Genomic DNA, 25,699 nt, shown 5'->3' on the forward strand with positions numbered 1-25,699 from the left:
AAATCATTCATGTACTTACATGTTAGCAAGAAATAACTATAAATTGGTGATACATCAAGGAAGATTCTCACATTCAAGCTGACCCAGCATCCCTTGGGCTGACTTCTCCCTAGTGAAAGGACAGGAAACCCATTGAGCATTCACACTTCTTTGCAAGATGTAAAGGCAAAGGTAAAAATAATGGAAGGAAGAAGCAGACATGGTAACTGCAAGCACTTCTGAATTTGCCTTTGTATTCTCTGCCACAGCCACTTGCCTGTTGATCATGCTCTTTAAGTAGACTTGTTGCTTTCTGTTTTCTCCAGATAATCAGCACTTATGAACGTGCATTCATTCTCTGTGAAGACCACCCACCTTTTAATTCCTGAGTTTTTAGTCTGGTTTCTAGTTGCCTGCCTTAATGGTACATAGGCAGGTAATGAATTCTCTGAATCTGTTTATCCTTCATTCTTCTGTATTCCAAGGGAAGTGCTACTTAGTCCTTGGCTTTTGAAGGCTTATGGAAGGGGGAAGCTCAGGAAAGTTCAAATGAATTAACTTAAGAATGGGAGTTAATGCACATAAATTCATCCAAGAGGGATTAAGCTTCAGTGAAATAAAACCAATTTATTTCTGAGTGAGAGCTTCCACATGGGAGTTAAATGCAGTTTAACTTCTGTGCATTAACTTCACACCTTCGGTTAATTGGTCTTAAGTCTCTTAAGCCTAAGACTTTGTTTCAAAGGCAGACTCTGACTATGAAAACTCTACACATTTCAGCTGCTTTTTTAACATAAATGACTTCTCCCTTGGAATTTCTAACTCAAAACAAATGTGGGGCCACATGTGTTCCTTTTAGTTAAATAAGCTAATTTAAAACCAATTTTCTAATGTCCTGTGAAAGTGGGCATTGAGATGGATTGGAGTGTTTATTTAGAAAACTATTGAGTTTTCTCAAATAACACTTCCCATGAGTTACACCTTCAATATCTTGAAGGAGGTCACTTGTGGGACAAGGTTCTAGTGATGAGATTAATGTCAACAAACTTTGCAACTCTCAGGAACAACCAAATGAAAATCAGTGGGTTTCATTATAAAGGAGTAGAGACTTGGAAATCACTGATTACAAAATCTCCTCTGTGCAGGGTCTAGGAGATTGTTGTGAAATATTAACACCATGGAAGTTTTTTTCTGAATTCCTGCTGTCCCTATGCCTATAAAGAACATCATTTTTTTAAAAGTAATAAACAAATTCACAGAATGATTCTCTCCTGTATGGCCATGTTTCTCATACTGAAGAGCCCAAAGCCAAATACTTCAGGTTTGGCCTCACCAGTGCTGAACAAAGAGGAGAGATCCACCTGCTGGCAGTACTTTGTCTAGGATCTTATGAGAGACACACTGTCAAGGGACATGATGAAGTCCAGGCTGACAATACCCACTGCACTCCCCTCATCTACCAGGCCAGTCATAGAAACACAGAAGTTTATAAAGTCAGTCAAGCACAACTCCCTCTTCATGAAGCCATGCTGACTACTGATGATTTTCTTGTCCTTAATCTGTCTAGAAATGGTGTCCAGGATTAGCTGCTCCATCATTTTCCCATGGATTGAGGTGGGGCTGGATGGCCTGTATTATCTAGACTCTCCTTCTTGCCCTTCTTTAACTTAGGGGTGACATTTGTTTTCCTCCAGTCTTTGAGCATTTCTCCTAGTCATCAAGACTGATCAAATATTATCAAAACATTAACTGTAAGAGAGCAGCTGACATCTGTGGTTTTTCCAACACCCTGTGCCTCTGAACTGTTGCATTCTGATGACATTGCAACTGTACTGAATAATGTACAGTTCCTTGGGGTATAATGCACGGCCTCTTTAATCTTGTCCTAAAGTGTATTTCTGAAGCTCATATTATTTTACCAATTCTAAGACTAGTAGTGATGTTGTACTGGCAAAGTAAATCCAGTTTTGTGGAGCCTACTAGATTTATTGCTATCACTGGTTAGTATATTGGAAAATGTGACATCTCTACTACTGTACTGGAAAATGTCACCTCTTCACAGTCAGAATCCCGTACTCATTCTGTATAAAATCTTGTGTACTTTTTGAAAACAGAAATATTCCACATGCTCATATATTACTTGAAAAATAAACATCCTCAGGCATGGCATAAAGGTGAATGCCCTGTTTTTGTTATAACCTTGGTGTAAAATATTCTGATTGTCACTGTTGCTCTTAAAATATACAGCTGCAGTTATGTTTTAGTGAATTAAGTCATAAATAAATCCAACTATTTCACAGATGCTGAATGCAGACAATATGTCACAGGGTAGAAATGGAGAGGAAACAATACAGGCAGGAAAGCCTTCTCTTGTTGTGCACTGGAATATACAAGATCTTAACAGCTTTACAGAGGTTCACTGCCCCTGGCTTTTATGGAATTACTCCCAACTCACTCCTCTTACACAGTGGGGTGAGAGGAACACAATGTCCATGCCTGAAGATTACTACACACAGTCACAGAAATAATTGTATCATTTCATATGTACTAATGTAGCAGGGATGGTACTGCATGGCAGGAATGTAGGGTCTGTTTTCTGTTGGAATGTCCAACTATTATTTAGCTTGGCCATGTTACAAAGGGGCCACGCACGCTTAGCTTACTTTCCACTTGGAGGAGTAGCTTTAAAAAACTTTTAAAAACTGTCCATCAATTTTTAGGCTTCTGCTTTAGGAATATTCTGTAATTGATGCCTGCTATCAGTCTAAACTGAAAAATTCTTTCTATTTCATAAGTCCTGGCAGGCAATGAGGGAATTAATAAATGCAAATCCATATATCTTGAAATATTAAAAAAGATCCTTCCTTTGAGTTTGAGAAGATGACTGTGTATGTCTCCAGGTAACAGCGAGGCAGCCCCACAGCTGTGTATCCAACATGTGAACTGTAGGATTCATTTTGGCCCACTTACCCCACATAGCAGGACAGACTGGGATGGAGATTTAACCTATGTCTGTACAACCACTAGCATGTGCTACATGAAGGAGTCTGCATAAGTGGGGTCAATAATGTATCACACCATGAGGCATAAAACTGTGTATTTTGAAAACTAACAGTAGTGAGAAGGATGGACATGAGATGATAATCTATTCTGAATCTGCAATTTGAACATATAGTAGTTTGTTGAAGATACCATGATTCATATAAACATTTAGCATGTGGATTTGATTATGGCCAGGCTGTGAAAACAAAAAGGATTAGATTTCCCAGTTTAACACAGCACCACAGTGTGTGCTTATTTGCTGGATTGTTGTCAGTGTATCTTCAAAAGTCATCATTATTTTCTTTCTACTAGTAGTCTGGATGAAAGAATCCAAAGCAAAGATTCTGTCTCTGCAACTATATACAAAGCTAGAGCACAGAATTCCTGTTTTTCCAGATGGAAAGTTTTGGATGGAAATATGTTCCCAGGCCTACACAGATGGTCAATTCATGAGCAGAAAGCCCAGCACATTAGGACTCTGCTATGTTCTCCAGGTGGCAGCTCCAACTGCACTGCCTGATGTCTGGCAATTCTGAATAAATGGTCAGATTTCTATTTTTTTGCCTCAGCACCATTTATAGAAAGCAGAACATGTCCATAGGAGCCTGCCTGGACTGTGAATAATCTACCAAAGTGTGTGCATTTAAAGCCTAAAATGCAGAGCTGTTGTCTTCTGTGGAACTTGCAGGGATAAATCACTGTCATAGTTGTATATGCCTTCAAAAAAATCCACAAGAACTTTGGAAGGAAGAGTTACTGCAAATAACATTTCATCCTTGAGGTCTTGACTTAAAACCTTGCATTGAACAGATAGGATGCAATGTCTAGGCAACAGTTTGCATACACACTGCCATAAATACAGTGTTCATGTTTGAGCTGCAGAGAGGAGGTTAAAGCAACAAACAAATCTGTAAATAGTCCTTTCCTAACAGCAAAAATTAATAGTAGAATAAATGATGCTTCATTCTTAAAAGTTTGCTGTGTCTGATTGCAGCCTCGTTGAGAATTAGAGTAATCTTTAATGACAACAATAGGAAAGCAAAAATGGGTCCATTCAATAAAACAAGTGTGTACTGGCTGGACGGAGCAGAAATTTGCCCTTCGGGTGGTATCTGGAGCATCATTATTTTTAATTGGTCCTCTAAGGAAATTGAGGCAGTCTAAAGGTAATGATTTGCCAGTATTATTTTAATCTATTGCATTTTAAACTCTAGAGACTGGCTGAACTGATGGAATGGAAGACCTCACCTCAACCCCGCTGCCCCCCTGAGATGGAAGTTAATAAGGGTTGCTCTGTGTTAGGAGCCCATCTGTGGGGCCCAGACCTGCTGCCTGTAGCAAGCTGGTTTTATCTGTGAAAGGGCTCAATGTTCAGTCCTGATTTAATCCTTTTTTTGAAGAGTAGCTGTGGAATCAAGATTTTAATCTTTGACAGGCCTGTACACCCACCGTGCTAAAGCTGCAGTGCTGAAGATGTCTGCAGTGCCATCTAATGGCTACAACCAGCCCGAGCAGCTTTTTACCTTTTTTTCTTCAATTTTTTTTTTCCCCACAGCATTCTCCCCACAAGGTTGGTCTCTGGTTCTCTGGAAATTTCCTCTGTCATGAATAGTAGCAATAGGGCAAGATCTCTCTGACAATTTCTGTCCTAGAAGGGAGTTGTTCTTATATGGAAAATCTTCCCCAGCACATAGAAAATGCCTTAAAGGGCTACCTAGAGCCTGGTTCAAATACTACACTTTGTATGTCCCCAGCTGTAGGACCCTGTGTCCTGTGCAAGATTTATGCTAAACCATCTGTGACAGTTTACAAAACAGACCCCCTCAAGCCATTCTCCCAACATGTGGCCATGATGGACTTTACACTGAGATTCAGTAGGAGGTTTTAGACTTAAACCTATCTCCTTTGCTGTTCAGGAATGGATTTTATTCTTTGGAACTAATCCATCCAGTTCTTTGGATTACCTTGTAAGTTCCTAACTATTGCAGGGTAGAGGGATGATGGCTGTGTCTGAGACCTTTCCTTTTCTCTCTGTTGCATTACTATTTTTAAGGAGTTCAGTCATTTGTGATCAAAGTCAAGTTTATTACAGTGTATGAGGAGTTTTAGGGTTTTCTGTCTGAGTGGCTGTACATGAAAGAAAATCTAGATATGTACAAGGATGTGAAATTACATCTAGTGACTCAAATGACCCTTCTAGGATGCAAAGTCCCTTGAAATGCAGCATGATGAATGGATTACCTGGGTCATAACAGGGAGCCACAGTAATGCTCTTGGCCTTGGAGCTTGAATGACTCTTCCTAAGGATTTCAGTAAGATATCACATTTGAGTGGTTTTATTCCAAAGTACATTTATTTTTATCTCGTGTGTCAGATGCTAATTATTTTAGCATATATATTAATAGGTGTTTGAAACATTTGGATGTCCTGCTGAGTTTTACTTTTATTGCTGTAAATGTATCTTACATGAAGAAGATATCGGTCTTGGCTGCAAATATGAGGTGCTGGTGGTAAATTTCTCTTTTTTTTTTTTTATTTGTCCTCACTGTAGGATTTGCTCTCCTTGGAGGACATCCCTCCTTCCTTACAACACAAGACATACATCTGGGCACTAATGAGAGTCTCACAGATACAGTGAGGTTGGTAAAATGCTACTTGATTGATCACTATGTATTCAGTAATTGATTGGGCTGAAGCCTGTCTTACAGAATTTTGGAAGTTAATGTTTTCTTTATGGAAAATGTCAGAAGGCAGTCCAAATTTCTTAAATATTTGCAGCTCAGCTCAGAGAATCTATAGTTCATTACACCATTATTCCATCCACTCTAACTGTCCATTGTCACAATGAGAAATATTTTGCCATACAGTGTTTAATCAGGGTTGCATTTAAAAATAGAAACATTTTATGAACCTCAGGAGTAAAACTCCAGTGATGACAACACATATACTCAAACAAGACTCAAACCTTCTGGTTCTGCTGCTCATGGAGCAAAATTGAAGAGAAAAAACATTATTTATGTTAGTTAGGCCAGCTGCTGGTGGGCCTTAGCCTGCCATTATAGCCTATGTACAGTGACAGGGTGGCCATGAAGGCCATTCTGATTCCCTGTTTCAGCAGCATCAAACTAGAACAACACTTTGCAGCTAGTTTCTGATTTCATGTTCCCTCCTCCACAATTGTACCCACTGTCAGGACTGCTGTGGAGGCTGGGCTATGACTTTGTTGTCTTACAGACATCCATGGAAGAGCTTAATCATGCCCAGTCCCACAGGCATGCAGGAACGGGTAGCAGCCTATCTCCTTTGCTGTAGAAGGGAAGAACTGAGCTCAGGATGTTTCTCCAGTGGATTGCCTCTGATGTTGTAGAAAGCAAACAAAACATGAGGTTGTGTTTTGCAGGTGCTCCTGCTGTTTGTCATAGCACTTCATATATTAAAACTCATCCAACCTCAGCATTGTCCTGCTTTCTAGGCAGCCCTTTTGCAAACTGAGGTCGATTCAGTCAGGCTCAGCTGTTGGAAGGTTAGCAGTGTCTGAACAGTCCCTTTAATTCTGGTGAAAGATATGCAGTGTCAAACTCATCAGGCTTAATTCAAAATATGCAATCAGGCAGCTGAGTTCCATTGCCTGTGCTGAATACCACAGTTTTCAGTCAGTGGAAGAGATTGTTTGAGAACTATGTTTCTGTTCTCTGTGATGAAATTCAAGGAAAATTTAAGAAAAAAGACCAAACATTTAAACATTTTAAATTTTCCTTTCTTGTTTTTAAGTACTGAAGTTGAAGAGATATAGGTGTTTTTAGTAGAAATTAAAAATTTCAGTCCCTTGAGGCTTGAAAGTACTTAACTCTCACTCCCTGTTATATACATAACTGTCAGTCTCAAAGTAAGCTGCAATGATAGAATCACAGACTGGTTTGGGTTGGTAGGGACCTTAATGATCATCTAATTCCAAAGCCCCTGCCATGGGCAGGGTCACCTTCAACTAGATCAGGTTGCTCCAACCTGGCCTTGAACACTTCCAGGGATGGGGCATCCACAACTTCCCTGGACAATCTGTGCCAGTGCCTCACCACCCTCACAGTAAATAATTTTTTCCTAATGTAAAATCTAAACCTACTCTTTTGGTTTGGATCCATTCCTCCTTGCTCTGTCACTACACACTTTTGTAAATAGTCCCTCTTCAGCTTTCCTGTGGGCTCCCTTCATGTACTGAAAGGCCACAATTAGGTCATCCCAAAGACTTCCCTTCTCCAGGCTCAGCAATCCCAATCCTCTCAGCCTTTCCTCATAGGAGAGGTGCTCCATCCTTCTAATCATCTTGGTGGCCTCCTCTGGGCTTGCTCCAGTAAGTCAATACTGATAGTGTTCAGATGTTTCAACAAAAGCCTGGTTTTAGTAAGTACAAGTTTAAGAGATTCAAAAATGTTGTAAATTTGTGGGCCTGCAAAGGGAACGGATTTTTCTGATGCTTAACAGTCAAGTCTGAGGTACATTAGGCCACTGTGTCCAGTTCAGAAGAGCTCATACACTGCCACAGGATTCAAATACATCCCTTCAAAAGAAATAGTCCCAGTTTAAGCAGGATGATTCTGATACACAAACACTGTAGAGGCCAGTTTTCAATTCTTTTTCACAAATGGGATAATAAAGGCACACAAAATCTTTCATTCACAGTCTCCTGAATGACCTTTTTTTACACAAGCAAAAGGGAAAAAGGCAGAGAGTAAGCTACGAGAGAAATAAGGCAATAAATAGAAGCAAGCAAATCTTTCAACCATTCTGAAGGTGTCCCCATTCTGTGGAGAAAGTTCCCACAATACTTACTTCCCATACAAGCCTTCAGCCCCCTTTTCTTTGTCACTGCTTGCTCTTCCAGAAATAAATCCCTATTTATGATTCTGACCTGGGTATTTTGCTCCTTTGCTGAGTCACAGCACTCCCCTGCTACAGCAGATTGGGGGCTTTCCCGAGTTCTTACAGAGTCCTCCTTCATTCCTGTGTGCTCTGCTTCATTCCTGCTCTCATTAGCAAGAGTATTATTGACTTTGCATAATCAAGGCTGGGCAGTTTACCCAAAAGAACAGCCTGAGTGTTAATTCCCTGGTATTTCTTGAGAATGAAAGATAACATCCCAACCTCATTCAGGTAATGTAAGACTCAAAAAAAAAAATGCCTGTAGTAGACCCAGAGGGTATTTCAAATATTTACAGCCATGTGTCTAGGGCTCTGAAGGCCTTAGAAGTACTTGAGATTGAGACTTAAAGCAAAAGGAGCACGGATCTATAAAAGTCACAGTTTTTATTAGAGTTGCTGCAGGTAGGGGTTGAAAGCATTGCTGCTGTGAACATATTTTAAGACTTATTACCTGCTCATAAATCAGTTGTTCCGTGTTTCACAAGACATTTACATTTATGCTGACACAGTAGCAAAAAGTTACCGCCCATTAAGGAGCTCTCAGCCTTTCAGATCTGTTTAGCATGTCTGATATATTACGTGAAATGAAATATAAGTACTGTATCTGTATCTGCCACTGTAGAGCAGTTCCACTGTGCACCAGCAAAGCCCAGGGGCCATCAGGTTCAGTGACAGCACTGAGGAACTCGTAGAATGATTTTAGCAGTCCACTGGAATTATTAGGGGATGAATCTCTGCATTTATGGGGAATGGGTTTACTTCTCACTGCTTGCTGAGAGCACATCCATCCTATGGCCCTGTAAGACTGAGTGACAGTGAAGTAGTCAGAAGTCTAAACCTTTTAAATGGATATACATTTTCAAAATAAAAGCAAAACTGTCTTAAATAGCAGTATTCTATGCAAAATATATGTAAATGCCTCATTTTTCAAATGCAAAGATCTGCCAAACCAAACAGGCATACTTTTTGTTTAATTTTGGATTCCTCAGAGGATACACTTAAGAAAAAAAAATCTAATTTTTCTCTGTAGAAATAAAAGTTACTTTGAAAAGAGAGATATGCAGCATTCCAATTCACTCAATATTCCAATACATTTCCAGGCTCTGGGATTTTGAAGTTCATAAGAACCTTAAATGAATGAGTCTGTGCTTACTTCCTCTCACCTTCTAAAACTTCATCTTTACTAAAGACTCTTATCTATTCAGGTCCTTTTCTCTGTGCAATTCCAGCCTTACATGATTTGCTTTAGACTGATTTGATTACAGAAGACTTCATCATTCTCCTGTAATCAGAGACCTCCAGGTGAAGTCTATTTGTTTTGGTTTGGTTTTTTTCCCCTGAATTTAATTTTGGTTTGATTTCACAAAGAATAAACCCAGTTTCCACCTGGGTTTCCTACTATAAGGTGTGACATCTAGAAATGCTGGCAGAAGGACTGTTTGATATCTTCCTGGTAAGTGTGTAATAGGTCTTTAAAAAGATTAAGGGTGAAAATCTAGCAGTTTACACTATTTGGTGATTATGACTGAATTTCCTCTAATGGCAGACCTTGCAAAGGAACCATCTTTAAATTCTTTATCAATTGTGTCAAATAGGAATCAGCTGTCCTGACAGCCTAAAAAAAAAAAAGTCTAAGGAAAATGGGCAATTTCCCAGTGTCATTGCCTCTTTTCCTTGGCTGATTGAACTGGCTCTCTTGTTTGGGGTGGACACATGTGAGAAGGAACCATGCATCCCATCCCTGGTGACTAGTTCAGAACAGAACAGGTTTTGCACAGAGAAGGGAACTCACGAGCTAAGAAGAAATAATGGCACAAACAGCAACTGTTCCAGTACACTGTAATCAGTAAATACCTTGCTCAGTTTTGATTTTCCTTTTCACTTTAGCTGCTATTGGCAGCCTTTTCTTCAGAGAGAGCTCTACAGGCAGTCTTGTAACATTTTATGAGTTTTAGTTGTGTGAGGAATATCTGGTGCCAATAGAAAATGTTTGTTACTGACTTCGTCAGGAGACCTCACTGATCACAGCATTAACAGCCTTATATCCACGTGAAGAGATACGAGAATTCTTCATGGCTAATCAGGAAGAGAGATACTGCAAGGATTTTTTTCATGCTCTTCTAATTCAGTCTCTTCCATGTTTTGTTTTAATGTCATATTATAGATAACATGAAAACACAAAAAATGCTACTTCAAAGTCAGGCTTCGGGACCTGATTAAAACAGAGAAATGCAGGGAAATTAAGAGCTCCAATCCATATTAAATTTATCTAAAGAATTCAGAGTATACTATGCTAATCCACTATGCTAATCTCTGTCTTTCACATTTTGGCAAATGAGGTTAAGGCCATAGCCTGCCCCTGTCCTTATACTGAGTTTCAAATTTGGGCATTATATTAATATTGATACCATGTGTGTCAATACAAAGATCTGCAGGTAGGAGAAAGAAAAGGCTGGTGTTTTGGCCTGTTGTTTCTGTGTTAATTAATATCAGTAAATAAGTGTAGCAATCTGTGACAGATCTGTATTCTAATCCTTGAAAAGGTCAGGCTACCATGCATAGTCTGTAATATTGAGTCAGTCCTACATTTGCTTTTTGCTAAAAGACTGCAGAAATCTTACACCTTATCTTTTCTGAAGTTATCAAATTCTTCAAAAGTTACAGTTCACACAATCTCTTATCTTAGTTCAGATAGCTCAACATGTATTGATGTTACATCTACAATCAAACCTCAAAGAGAAAAAACCATAAAATAATGCAGCAGTTTTCATTTACTTACTATAGTCTGTTAATAAGTGAAACTGCTTACTTTTTAGCAGCTTGTTAAATGACTACATTTGAGTCTGTTCTGCAGGCATGATAAATTATTCAGATAGCTGAAAAATATTGATTCATTACCATTTTCATTAATATTCATGTGTTGCATGCTGAAGAGTGCAACAGGGCTATATTTATTATGTTTGAGTATTTTCTGCTATCTCCAGGGTGCTGTCCAGCATGACAAATGCAATCTTGGCTCGAGTTTATAAGCATAATGATCTGGACCTAATGGCAAAAGAATCCACGATCCCAATAATCAATGGACTGTCCGACTTATATCATCCTCTCCAGATTTTAGCTGATTACCTAACCCTTCAGGTAACAATATAACCAATTTTTCTTTTTTTTTTCTTGCTAAGTCTTAGCCTTGGTAAGTATTTGGGGAAGTCAGGTTCAAAACCATTCATTCCTAAGTTTTTCTAAGTGGTAATTGCATGGCATTTGTAATTTAAAGAAATCTTCATCCAGCAATATAATTAAGGACCTGTTTAGTTTAAAATAATTATGTAGTCCTATCAGCTGTAGTGGAAGTAAAGTTAAGCATAAAATTAATTATTTCATTGGAATTAGGCTGCAATTCCACATACACGAAAAACGTGTGGGGAGCTTTACATATTAAGATAAAGGTGAGAAGTTGGCTTAGCCAAAGGCAGTGGAAGTTTTTCAACTGACTTAAAAAACCTTACTAGTTCATTCTTGATTCCTCACTAATCTATGAACAGTTTAAAAAGAATCAGTATCCATATATTAGGAGATTGGCTGAACAAATTTGTTTTGAAAAGTCAGTTATTGCTACCAATGCAAAATCTTAGTGTTCTGGCACTTGAACCAATTTAAACTTTGTTCACATCAAAGAGCTGTTAAAAAAGATTTTATTTTGTAGTTTTATCTAATGCAATAGTTGCTTTGACAGCAGGATAACATTTTGCACATAGAATACCAGATGTTTATCTGTGAACAGAAGGACTATGTGGTTTTACAATCAGTTGAGGATCTGGCTTATAAAAAAGATTATTATTACTATACTGCAGTGTTGGTTGACAACTATGATGAACTCCTCTGACCTTGTTTACTTTCTGAATGAATAAAAATCACACTGCTTGAAAATGGGAGGGTAGAATAATTTCTTGATTCATTTGGCTGTTTCTCAGCTGTCGTAGACTTTGCTATGGGACATTCATTAAGTGGAAAAGATCTGGTCAGAGTAATATTAAATTATTTATGCTTTAAATTTTAAATACTGAAAGACTCGTGTGTTTAGTGAAAATTGCTTTTTTCTAATTTTAATTATCATTATTTTTTGTAAAATTTTAATACTCAAGGTGAAGAGGTCAGCAAAAATTGGTGAGCTTCAGACTAAGATGCTTCTCATGCCCCAGGATAAGGGAGATTTGTGAGATCACATTGAACCAGACTCAGTGTTCAAATTACAGAACACAATAAGTTGTGATGAGAATGTCATCATTTCATTCTAAACACTGTGTGCAACTGTAAACCAGGAGAATCTTATGGTTCTGTTTTGCAATGTGTTCTGTCTTGCAAACACCTTATTAAGTAGCATATCACTTGTGAATAACAGGCTTCAGGAATAATCTGTGACTCAGTCTACACAAATACGGGTATCTCTGCCCCCAAACCTGGTTTTATCCAGGCCAGTGATTACAGCACCCAGGTTCAGAGCACTGTTGTCCTCTACTCCATCTCCAGTCAATGAAGAGAGACCACTCAGCATCTCAATCAGCTTCTAGAGGTGCAGCTCTTTTTCCACCGATCTTAGAGGGAAACCTATGAAGAGCAGTAATGAATACATACCCTGTACTCACCCTCTGCTCCTCCTCCATTGTGTCCCTGTATGGGGCAGCCATGGGGGAAGCTCCAGGTGAACATGAGCCCGCAGCCTGGACTCTTCCTTGGTTTGAATACCTGAGCAGCAGCAACAGCAGGTGCACAGTCCTTGGACAGCCACGGAACTTTTTTCAAATTTGCAGCACTTTCACAGTCAGCCTGATAAGCAGAGCAGTGTTTCCTCCAACTCTGCCCATTTCTCCCTGATTCTCTCTATCATGTTCCTCAGCCCAGAGTTTGTCAGGAGGTCTTTAGAGGGCAACTAGGTGGTTGCCCCACTTTGCCAAGGGCATGCTGCTCTGCTGGTTGCTGACACACTTTCCATTCTTGTTTTTTTAAGAGGAGAGAGTGGCAGGCTGGGGGAGGTCTCAGCAGCTCAGTGTGTGTGTTGGCACTGCCTGTGCTTTCCCTTCCTGACCTACTGGTCTACTCCCTGTTTTCCTCCTTCCACTGTACAGCAAGGTGGAAAAAACTGGTCTTACAGTCAGTGGCATGTACTAAACCAGCATTTTAATCATATGAGGAACTTTACTAGGTCACAGAAGTAAGATTAACACTTGAAGCGATGTAGCAACATCTCTTGTAGGGTCTAGTTGCTACTTACCATTATCAAACTTCTTGTGGGATTTTCAGCAAGATGTTATCCAAGTACTGCCTGCAAGAAAATTAATACAGGGATGTGGAATAGTCCCACTGCTTCTCTAAGTGAGTTGGAAGTCCATATATAACACTTGGACTGCTTCCCTGCAATGCAAAGGCAATTTATTTGATTTATACATGACAATGGGGCACAGACTGGTAGCCTTATATTTAAATGTAATTACAGATTTTGTGCAGCTTGTTTCTCTCAAAAAAATGTCTCTTTTTTATCCCTGTAAATATTTTCCTGCTCCTCCCTGCTGTCACTAAATAACCAAAATGTACTTTTTTTTCTTTTCTTTTTGTTTCTGATGCATTTGCCAGTGGAGCAGTACATACACTCTGTCCCTCTTCATGCTTAGCACATTTTTATTCTTCCATTTTCTATACCGTAATACCTGTCTTGTGCCTTCTTGAATCCTCTTCAAGCGCTTTTTCTTTGGTCTGAAACTGCATAATTGCCTGTTTTTTTGTGTCAAAATATTTTCTTGCTTACAGCTTCTGATTCCCTTTTCATAAGTGCATTTTAGTGTGGTTATTTTAGTATAGTCCACTGCATTCCCCAAACAATGCAGCTGGTTTATTTTCAGGGCTGTCAATTCTTATTCTGTATTCAGGGTGTTCTTTTCAGATCGTAGAATGTGCTCCTGTCATGAATACTGGGTGAGATTGCTCAGGTTCAACATCCTCTTCCAGTGCCTTCCTCCTGAGCAACCTGGAGCCCCTCATATGTTTGATTTATAATCTGGCTCTGCCCTTTAATACTGTGGTCTGGGTTAAAACCCTCTATTATGCCAAGAGAAATGTTTTTCTTATGTATATACCACCTTTTTTCTTTAAAGTTCTGTTGAACTGAGTCTGCTTTTGAGTTAAATCCCACTAAAAATGTCTGTAAACATGTAAACAACATAATTTTGAGTGTTTGGGGACTTGGCCTTTAAAGGCTATGAGTTTGTGTGCTGGTAGTGTGCACACAGCGAGGACTTTACTTCTCTGCTTGTGCTGAAGACACGTAACAGCCACGTGCTGATTCCATTTAGTGTCCCAGGCAGAAGCTGTGGCTCACAACTTCTGCTCTGCTCAGCTTGGCTGGAGGGCAGCATCACACAATTTATATTCCAGACACAGGCTGTGTATTGACATCGATTCAATTGATATTAATGTCACTGGCCAAATCAGCTAACTTGTAGCTGACTGCAGGATGGCCAGACTGATAATTAAAGTGGATCCATATGCCACTAGCTTTTTATGTCACTGGTCTGGAGGGAATTTGCTTTTTCAGAAAGCAATGGTTGGCATAAGAAATGCATCAGAGCTTTCTTTTTAAACAGCATAACAAAATAGTGGTACCCAGCTTAAAGAGAGCTGCCATATATTCTCAACTTCTCCTCAATGTGTGACCCAAAGACCTCAAATTACTGTAGTCTTCAAATTCATCACCATCATCATCATTATTATTCTAACAATTAGAAATCCCAACTAAGATTTGGAATGACCCTCTAGTATATACTGTTTCAACAACCATGACAAAAACCAGTGTGGGAATATGAAAGATAACTGGCCTAGCATCTGCCTTAAGCAGTTTGAGAGCCAGTAGATCCAAGTTTGCCCAGTTTCTCCTTTGCTGGATTGCACTGTATGCCAAAGGGCTAAAGCTTTGATTAGTCCCTAGCTTTCCATTTTAAAATTTGACAGATTATTGATTCATTATTCAAAAGCTTGTTTTAATTGAGGGCTGTTATGACAGTTGTGGTCAAACAATTCAGAATTAATCTATAATGGTGTCAGAGTTTCAGCCTCACTGGAAGCAAGTCCAGGCAGAGACAGACACAAATGTCCCTAATTAGTTAACCCAGTCTTCTCCATAAATACAGCAGTGCCAAAACACTGAGCATGCTTACTTTTTCCTAGGGTTCAATACACTGGTACACTGCACCCATGGATAAGAACAGAATGAAATATTGTAAAAACAACATGAGGATGAGAAAGTTGAATGTAAAATCAGCATTAATCATTTAGCAGGGATTTTTCATGAGAATAGCAAAGCCATGTTTTATGGTACTTAAGCGGCAATCACTATTTGGCCAAAGAAGCATCCATAAGGGAGAAGGACTCTAGGCTTTCTAAATATGTTAAAGTTTTGGTGGCTTTACAAGGAGTGTAAATATTTTGAAGTCATGTTCCAAATGTAAAGAGAAACTGCAGAACACCCAAGCAGGTATAAAGCCTACATCAACATAACAGAGTTCAGAAAAACTGGGAAGAGGTGCAAGGGGGAAAATATCTTCAGAGGCTTTGGTGAGCAGCAGGTGTTGTAAAGGTTCTGATTTAACCTAGAGCGTTACCACCATGGCAAAACACTTTTAGCAGGATTTTATCTGTGTGGTTTTATAAGAACATACCATAAAATGGGGGGGGGGGGAAGTGGGAAGTATGTCTCATATAGTTTTTTTATTGCCTCAAAGCTTTCTGTTTCTGACCAACACAGTTATCTCATCTTTCATGGAATCTGAGGATGTGTGCATATAAGCAGTACAGTCACAGTCACAGTGAGCTTCTCTTAGATAAAGAGGTTTGAGTTACGGCAGCAGTGCACCAGGGCACAAAGCACAGGATATAAAATAGGCTCTGCTAGCACACACACAGCTTGACTCTGCCTCGTATGTGGCTCCAGCCATTAGCAAAACATCTTCATTAAGATCAGTTCAGCTATGTCCACTCTACACAGTAATCACTGCAGATGTGACTTTGCAATTTGCAATGTATATCAAGGATCATTATACAGACATCTCCAGTACTTCATATTTTATCTGTAACAGCTAGTAGCTTGGGAAAACAGAGAAAAGTATTTAGCATGCACTGTGCTCCTTTTAATGCAGAGTAGCAGCTGGCAATAAGGTGGAAGTTGTTTAACATAGCAGTATATTTGTGACTCTAGTCAATGCTTTGAGCATTACAGGCTGTGATGTCTATTTTTAAACAGCAAGATGAAAAGAACTCAGGACTGTCTCATTTGCTTCTGGCTGTGGGTTCATTCTCAGCTATCACTGAGCCCTAGATTGAAACAACACCTTAAATAAATGCTTCAGTTTGACCTTCTCCTAGGAGTACCATTGCTAGGAGATGTGGAAGGACTTTGAAAGATCCTTAGAGACATGAAGAACCATTATACTGAAATAACTTCCAAGTTCACAAAGTCCTGATTTGGTCTCCTGTAAGTGCCCTTGCATCAAACCTTTGCCAATGAGTCTGCTGCTAAGAAACTTCAACTGAAAAAGTGATAGTTTTGCAATACTGTAGTTTTAACCCTTAAACCTAGTCAGCTTAGGACTCTACTAGGTTCAGATTTTTACAGTGTTTTAGTATAATTCAGTATCCCAAGTACTAATATTTTTGATTCAAAATTGTGGTCCCTGGCAGAAATGCCAAGAACTTTGTTCTGGATTGACTTCACAACTATTTGTTTAGGAGAAGCTGCTGCCAGGAGAGGAGGGGGTAGTCCCCGCCCTCTTCCTGTTCAGTCTTTTGGCATCTTTTCTGCAACTCCTGCAAGGTTACCAGTTAGTACAGCTCTACAATGTGGATGCTTATCCTCTCTGACAAGCATTGAATCATGTCACACAAAGTGTTGAAACACTGTCTGGCTTCCAGCTACTACAATGCAATTGTAGCACGACCCAGTTTTGAACTAAGAATAAAAGGCTCTCCAGAAAGTCCTTCAAGCCATGAGGTAGAGTTATACAGAGCAGGCATACAGAAGTACTTGATTATATCTTCACAAACCTTTTGATATCAACTTAAGTACCTATAAACATGCATACTTAAAACAAAGCTTGTTAAAGAGTCTTGAATTGTCCTGCTCTGGAACTCCTGTTATTCTTGTTCCTCCTTAAGCCTTATCTGTTGGACTTGAGGGTCAGAGTAACTGCACATGAACAGGCTGTAATGACCATCAGGCAAAGCTATAGTTAATTCTGTAATGCTGTTTCAAGTTTGGGCAATCCACACTTATAAACAAAACCCTGCCCTCTTTGGCTTTACAGTGGAGAACAAACCCTGCAGGCCATGAGTGGCACAGATGCTTTCAGAGTGCTGCTCTTTTCTGTCCTGTGCAGCTGTGATGGTGAAAATGCACTCCAAGGGCAAGGCCACTGCCATGGCCACGGAGAACATCATGTAGAGACAACCAAACCAGAGCAAACCTGAATAGGGATATTTGTACAGTCTGGGGGAAAGCTGGAAGGAGTTCTATTCTAGGCATTAGGACTATCTTTAAATTAGGAATGTCTACCACTCACTGATGTTTATTAGCACCAAAAATGGCAGTACAGCTTTGGTGTTAAAGTTACTGCGTGTGTGGTGCTGTATCTCTCAGCCTGGCCCTCATCGTGTGGCATCATAGAATTACAGAATATGCCAAACTGGAAGGGATCCAAAAGAGTCACTGAGTCCAACTCCTGGCCCTGTACAGGACCATCCCCAAGAGTCACACCATGTGCCTGAGAGTATCATCCAAATGCTTCTTGAACTCTGTCAGGCTGGGTGCTGTAATCGCTTCCCTGGGGAGCCTGTTCCAGCTCCCAGTACTGGAGGAAGCTGCCACACTTGGGCCTTCCTGTAAAACATGGGGGGCTTTCCCTCCCTGACCATCCTGTAGGTGCAGTAAACTCCAGGTATTGTTCCATGCAGGTAGCATTTGAAGGTAGTCAGCTGCCTTTGCACCAGACCTGTCTGATCAATCCCTCTCACCCATCATCTTGCTGAGCTCATCTGGAACATAACCCCAGAGCTTCTGATTCCTTTGGCAGGAGCACTATGGTGGGCTGAATGGACTCACTATCACCTGGATTGGGGATGGAAACAATGTCCTCCACTCCATCATGACAAGTGCTGCAAAGCTGGGAATGCACCTGCATATTGCCACTCCCAAGGTAAGGAAGTCCTGCACATGGAGGCAGGAAGGCAAACTTTGCCCATTCTTGTCTTGGCCACTCAGGTGTTTGCCAAGAGCCTCAGCTGGTGATGCTTGCACCTGTTTTGAGTGCCAGTTTTCAGAACCAAGGTTCAAAATCCTGATCCAGTTATTTTGATGCAAAGCAGGAGTAGTTCTACAAAGTCCAACTTCAGAAAGGCTGAGGGGAATTCATGACAGCAGCATAAACAATGATGAATTAAAATTCCATCTGATAAAGTGTTACAAAGTCATCCAGTGCCCTCTGTCCTCCCCCAGAAAATTGAAACTTGTTTCAGATTGGTGGAAGCGTTGCATCTTGCTTGGTTCAGATGGATGGTGTAGTGTCTTAGAGTATTGCATTGTAATACAATATAAAACACAAAACAAATACTCAGTTTAGTACAAAAAATTAAATTATTTATAAGTATTTCATTCTGTAACTAGTAAAATACATTTTTCTTACCTTATCAGAACACTTTCCACCACTTTATCTCCAAAATAAACTTTCAACAAAACCAACATAATTTCCCCAAGTTTTACAGTTCTGAAATACATTCTTTTTCCCATGGCAAATGGTTTGATCAGTATTTTTCTAACAAGCATTAATAAGCAGTAAAATCTTCTACATGTTCCATGGTATGTTATCTCTTTTTGGCAGGGCTTTGAACCAGACCTCAGAATAACTAAAATAACTGAACAATACTCTGAAGAGGTAGGAACCTAAAAGATAACCTAGTAGAATCGTTTGAATAGAGTTTATTTTCATTATAAATGAAGTTCCTTGTCTTGCTGATCTTCTTTATTTTATTCACATTAGTATGGTACCAAGTTTCTTCTGACAACAGATCCTTTAGAAGCTGCAGACAATGCTAATGTCTTAGTTACAGACACGTGGATAAGTATGGGACAAGAAGAGGAAAAGAAAGAAAGACTAAAGGCCTTTCAAGGTTATCAAATTACAATGCAGGTAAAAGTTGAGATTTAGGTTTTTGTTTATGTTTTTACTGTTTGCATTTATAAGAATCAACATCAACAAAGAATGAGTTTGGTATTTTTTTGAGTGTGGCCTCCCTCCCGCTTAAAAAACTCACAAGGATAACAAAGTTTGAGTTATCTTATACACTTCACAAGGCCTGGCCTCTTTCAGAGCTTCCCAATGAGACCTAGCTCCAGAACATGTGCAGCAGAGCTAATCCTTTATTTCTTTATGGCCTAAAAACTGTTTCTAATTTTGCATCTCCTCTTTGTTACCAGAAATGATCCTTTATATTTTATTTAGAATGAGAAGCTTACAGATTAACTCTTAAATGCCTGGATAGCATTTGTCTATATCTGTCAATGAATAAATCATTAAATATATATATATATTAAATATATCTCTTTAAATTCATCTAGTTGAAATGTTTGTCAGCACAAAATCAGTTAGAGAAAATCATAACCTACTAATCGTCCAAGATAAAAAGGACATTTTCCTTCCTGATAAAATCACTTGTTTAAGTGTCTGCACTTTAACGTAAGTTCACTAAATGCTGTTGATGGACATGTCTCTGGCCTAAAATTTAATTCATTTTTCCTTGGCATTAGATCAATATATAATGAGTGATAATATAAAATGAAAAAATATACAGCCTTTTAAATCATTGTTTAGTATGTTCTTGTTGCAATTATAGATAGTGTTATATTACTGTATGGCATTCAAAAAGGATTGCACTCTATTGATCCTCTAGATCACCAGAGTTTTTACTCCCCTTCTAAAGCCAAAGAAATAAGAGTGAATATCGGACTTATGTCAAGCCAGTATTGAACTCTTACCAACCTGAATGGACATATTCCCATCTTATTCACAAATGAGGAATTCTTTCGAAGTCTGTGGAATTCTTCTTAGTTCATCATCCAAATAACCAGAGTGGGAGTTAATACAAAATTTAACATTTTACTTGTTAAAGATTTTATTCATGTCCTCACATATGTCTTTATTTTCATATGCTTTTTCATCTACAGACTGCAAAATCTGCTGCTTCCAACTGGACTTTTTTACATTGTTTACCCAGAAAACCTGAAGAAGTTGATGATGAAGTATTTTATTCCCCACGATCATTGGTTTTCCAGGAGGCTGAAAACAGAAAATGGACAATTATGGTAAAAACAGAAGATATCAGTAGTTGGAGGGTCAGCTTCTGTTCTACCTTGCGTTACAGGCTTAAATTCAGCTTGATTCCTTGATAAATAGTAAATGTTAAAAGTTATGTTTCAAATGTACCCCAGAGCACATGACAATTTGGACTATAGGCAACATATATATCTGTAGCACAAATACTTCTGGACACAAATGTGACCTATTTTAATAATGATCTGCTGTTGCTTGACCCAGCTTTTACCACTAAGTGAAATCTACAGTATAAACTGTAATGTTTTGGTATTTAAATCACTGGATTTACTCTAACTGCCAACTCAAATGGTCAATTTTAAAACATGTTAAATGCTGAGGTCTCAGGGACTGGCCTTAGAAACTAGTTTCCCATATACTTAAAAGCTAGTTATTTTCTCTTAGGAAAAACTGCTGCTGACACCAATGGGAACTTTCCCTGAGAAAGTGCTGGAAGAGCATATGTTTGAAAGACCCTGAAAAGTTATAGTGTGGGTAATACTGTGTAATCCATGGGAACCATGAGAGGACACTTGGCAATTAACATAAACCATAACTCCCCTGTCAGCATTCCTAGAATTTCATAAAATTACTGCCAGATCTCAGTAGCCTGTAATTTATTTTTGGCTTTAGAACCATCATGTTGACAAAAGATAGTGAAAACTTTCAGAGGGGAAAAAAACCCAGAAATGTCGTTGTCATAGCTCTGAGATGAATTCTAGATATGCTACAAGGGAAGAAATAACGGGTTGAGCACTGTGTTTACTAAAAACTCAGATTTGGGACATGGTTAAAATTACTAGCAAATTAGTGTTAAATTCATATCTTTGGTCTCAAAATTCGACAAAATGCTCATATTTTTTCATTTTTATTTTACAATGTTTTTAATTGTTTTAAATATCATTTTTTAAAAAAGAAAAAGAAACCTTTACTTTAAGTTCCAGATGCACTTTTTTTGTGGGCGTAAGAAAAATGTCATCGCTGTATTTTTCCCAAGCTATAAAAATAATGAATGTATGGGTCTTCTTTATATTGTATTTTCTACCACTTTCAGCTCAGAGAGCAAACTGAAGAATAAATTATTTGCTTGGCTGTAGATCCAAGTGGGGCTGAGTGCAGCTGTGACATGGTCAGCACTGAGGGGCTGCACAACTGTATATTCAGTCACCTCAGTGTGCCTGGGATGCCCTGTCACACTGAGCAGTGCTGAAGGGAAAGGCAGGACAAGCAACAAGATCACAACCCCTGGAGAACACTCACAAATCCAGTTCTGGGCCAAAATAACAATCTGCAGTCAGACACTGCTGTGAAATCACAACAGTGTGAACCAGGTAATACCTTGTTGAAGCTAAGCAAGCACAGGGCTTGTTATGTACACATGCGTGGGATGGGCAGCAGAGCTGCTGCAACACCATGTTTCACTTAGCTGACATTCCCATTACTCTCATTCCACAGCCAAACCCAAGGCTGGACAGGGAGCTCAGGAGGGGTGGATGACACACAATCAACCTCAGCAAGGATTTTCCATGTCTTGCCACAGAAAGTATAGCTACACCGGGATAAATTTCAAAGTCCTTATTCTAATGAGGCTCTCATTGATGCTAATGGAAGCTCTGCTGAAGTCCACAAGCAAGCCCATGTGATGTCTGGGTACCTACAGCATCTCCTAGAACTAACTGAGAATACAACACAACATGACAAAAAAAACCCTCAGCATTTGATCTAAATGCCTGTCTGAATTGCTCCTAAGCTGTCCATTAATATATTTCGTGCACACTGAGAAAATCTGTCAGCTACAATACCTAGCATCTGAACTGATTTTCAGTTCTTTCCTGATTCATCATCAGAAATTCTAGCAAATAAATCTAAGTGTGCATTTTTTGTCAGGACAATAATTTTCAGCACAAGGTTTCAGAGTTGGAAAATATTTCCCCTTATTTATTTTATGGAGTATCTCTTTCCAATGTGATTGGATTTTTTCTTTTCTTCCTCCTCTAGGCTGTCATGGTTTCCCTGCTGACAGATTACTCACCACAGCTACAAAAACCTACATTTTGATGCTTGGATTCCTACCAGGAGAAAAATAATCTCCATTGGCAGAATATTTTGGTCCTCAAATACGTAGACCTTCTTCAGAAAGGATCAAGGCAACGAATGATACTTTAATAAAACCATATAGTTTGATGTATAATGTTGCATTACATTCGTGAAAATGTTCAAGACAACAGACACCATTTCAGAAGCTGCTTTTCACCTGGATGCTCCAAGCTGGCTGTCCTAGTGATCAGCATCACGGAAAACATTCCAAGGTTGTACCTTAATGATTGGGTCTGCCGGCAGCATAGGCATGGCACAGTTTGCACGTAGCTGTGTTTGAACTTGTGTGGTGTGATATGACACACATAAACTTCTCCCCAAACCTGTGCCTTTCATTGCCTATTTTGGGAAGTGTGCAGGAGAAGCAATGCTTCAGTTTGCCTTGGTTTCCTGGGCACCCTGGCTCCTGTTTCTGTCCTCCAGCCAACCTCTAAACCCCACTTCTGTTTGACACCAAAAATGTAGAGACCTTGGGAGTATTATCTTCCTCCATGACATTCCTGTGGGCTGGCACAGGGGGATATTGCTGTAGAGTTGGAATACAGCAGTTTCCAGAGTTGGATACAGCAGAGATAGATGGCTGGAAGGAACTGGTTCAATCTTTGCCTATCTGCCCTAGACTCTCACTCCCTAAACAAAATTCTGGCTAAAGAAGCAAATTTTCTATTTCCTTTTTTTTTTTTTTCCTAAGCAGACATGAGGGGCACCACATGATGAAACTTATGCAGCTCCCTTGCAGGAAGAATTTACTGCATTTTGTCTGGCACTGTAAGACAGTGTACATTTCAGATAATCCTTCTCAGTAATAAACAGATTCATGACATTTGTAGGTTTTGTGATGGCTGAGTATGTGCATTTAATATTTCAGGTAAAGCTTTGAGTACTATTAGAAAATACCTTTCTTTTTTCTAAATAGTTTCAAAAATATGTTGGCTTTTTTCTCACTGTAATACCAGGACAACATCTGCGACATTTCAAAAATTCTGGAAATGGATTTGTGTTTTCTGACCAGCTGCAAAACATTATTTAATTCCTTTCAAAATTAGAGTTCACTGCAGGGCCACACAGATCACTGAAATGAAAATAAAGACACATTTTTTTCTATCTATCTATTTACAATTGATTTCTTGGGTTTGCAGGCATTTGTGTTGGTCTTGTTAAGATTAACATTTTCCTTTACAACATTACAAGGGTTTCAATAATTCAGTGAACATTTACACTGCAGCAGGCATCTGGATGCATCAGTGATGTTGGAATAGGGTATGTGCTAGAAATCAATGTTTTGCTTCCCAGTTCAGTGTGTGGAGGAAAATGCATAGAATACTGTATATTTCTGGTAGTAGTAGGTTCTGCTTTCTGAATTAGGTTCCAGTTCAGCAAGATAAGTAAAAGTATGGTTGGTCCTTTTGGAGTTGTTCAAGTGCTTAGAATTGTAGATATCCTTATTGACCTGATTTTAGTGTTGTCTGAGAGTAAGACAACTCACTTTGCTAGTCCTTTCATAAAAAACACATTAATATCAGTTTTATTGTGTTGATTGATGTACTATCAGTGAAGTCAGGCAGATTTATAACGAAGCTCTACTGTTAAATGTTTCATGGCGAACAGTTTAACAATCTCCTGCTCCTCTTTTGCTTCCCTGTGCTCTGATTAGAACTAATGTGCATCTTGGTTATTGATGGCTCTTTTTGTACTTAGGAATCTGAGCAGGATGCCAGACAGCTGAATCCCCTTGACATTTTTATAACACATGCATAGATCTGCTGCATAACACGTGAGCAACGGGGTCCAACATTTCCAGGAGAGTAATTTCTTAGGTTCTATCCTTCTGTGAACATATACAGCAAAGGATGATAGTCCCTGCTTTGTCTTGCACAAACTGCTCACACTATCAGCTGTTCTGATGTTTTTGGAAGTACTGGGTGGACTTTATGCACATATCCTGAGCACTGGACCGCTGTGTGGAAGCAGTGAAACTACAAACTACTGTACCCTTCTGCGTGTGCAACACCCAGTTTGTGTGCTATGTGCTGGGAGCCAAACACATGCCGGTGGGGCAGATCTACAGAACATGTGCAGATTGTCTGCACAGTCATGCAGAGCAGATCTGACACTTCCTAGAGGCGTTGGGTTGGTACCAAATAGACTTGTACACTCATGCCCCAGAGACCCAGAAATACAGTGCCCTAAAGGGTTTCTGTTCTGCCTGTAGGGACTTTCACTCTCTTGTCACAAAGCAGAACAACACTTCAAGGTTTAATCCACTTGCAAAGGTTAAGCATCTTGGGATTGCTGGGTGGTAGCTGTGTTAGTGTGCAAGATAGCATTATTATGCCATCCAGACTCCTCACGAATTCATTACTTGAATTTGCAAATGATGACTGCAAATGTGGTGAGTAAGGGAAACAGCAATAATGTAGAGAGATTTTCTAGAAGGGAAAAACAGTTATCAACATTCAAAGTGCTTAAAACAAATGCATAACAGGTAGCAGCCACTAATGGCTTACTATGTTTTTCATTACATTTGTTATGCTTTAATCAGTAGAAGTGCTGTTTTCATTGCTGAGTGTACTTGAAGGATAGGGTGTTGTTTTCTACATGTTTTTACAGAGATGCTCCTGCCTGGCTCCTGATAGCCTAGACCTTCTTCCCATAAGAACACCGCTCTTTTCCTCAGTCTAGAGAACAGCCCTGGGTCAGTTTAGTTCTAACAAGTCTTACCCACATCTGACTCATTTAATAACCCCCTGATCTAATATCGCACCTCACACATCTGCAGTGCTGTGCTCTGGTCCTCACCATGCACAGGTGGTGGCAGCTACCAGCCTAATTCATCCCTTGCTTACAGGCCCAAAGGGTGGACTGACACTCCCTGCCCCGTCCCTCCTCATTGCAGGTCTGGTTGTGTGCTACTGCTTGTATGGGCACATCCAGACTTGACACACAGGCAGGTGCTGTGGCTGTGCTGTGTTCCAAGACAGTAAATTCATGCTGATTTGGTGCCCAAAGCCCAAGTGCAGATCCAAAGGTAGTACTAAATCTGGCTTTGATACGATCAGGATTTGAACCCAGTGGAGGCCATGGTGGGGGCAAAGGCCCAGAGATACTCTATAATGTCACTTAGACAGCTGAGAATCTTGGGCACATCTGCACAGACCTCGCAGATGACATAGGAGACTGATGGGGCACTGAGAGCAGAAATTGGTGGACAGCAAAGGCATCCTATGGTGCCTCAAATGGCCCTAAGTCTAGTGCATTGA

General features: G+C 39.5%; 1 protein-coding gene across 2 annotated transcripts in view; it reads left to right on the forward strand.

Annotated features, from left to right (window-relative positions):
- OTC (ornithine transcarbamylase) overlaps positions 1-23,464 on the forward strand; it is a 29,190-nt gene extending 5,726 nt beyond the window's left edge. Inside the window, exons 4-10 of one of the 2 annotated variants that reach the window (XM_051811694.1) lie at positions 5,573-5,660; positions 10,923-11,076; positions 18,051-18,173; positions 18,855-18,908; positions 19,014-19,163; positions 20,198-20,335; positions 22,341-23,464. In XM_051811694.1, coding sequence (XP_051667654.1) covers positions 5,573-5,660; positions 10,923-11,076; positions 18,051-18,173; positions 18,855-18,908; positions 19,014-19,163; positions 20,198-20,335; positions 22,341-22,400 — 767 coding nt within the window. In that variant the 3' untranslated portion in view covers positions 22,401-23,464. The remainder of the gene's footprint in view (positions 1-5,572; positions 5,661-10,922; positions 11,077-18,050; positions 18,174-18,854; positions 18,909-19,013; positions 19,164-20,197; positions 20,336-22,340) is intronic. The other variant, XM_051811695.1, reaches the window with a different exon arrangement.
- The last annotated feature ends 2,235 nt before the right edge of the window (positions 23,465-25,699 follow it).

The sequence above is a fragment of the Manacus candei genome, unplaced genomic scaffold (assembly GCF_025592945.1).
Source record: "Manacus candei isolate 608988 ecotype Guabito, Panama unplaced genomic scaffold, ASM2559294v1 h1tg000083l, whole genome shotgun sequence".
Classification (NCBI taxonomy): domain Eukaryota; kingdom Metazoa; phylum Chordata; class Aves; order Passeriformes; family Pipridae; genus Manacus; species Manacus candei.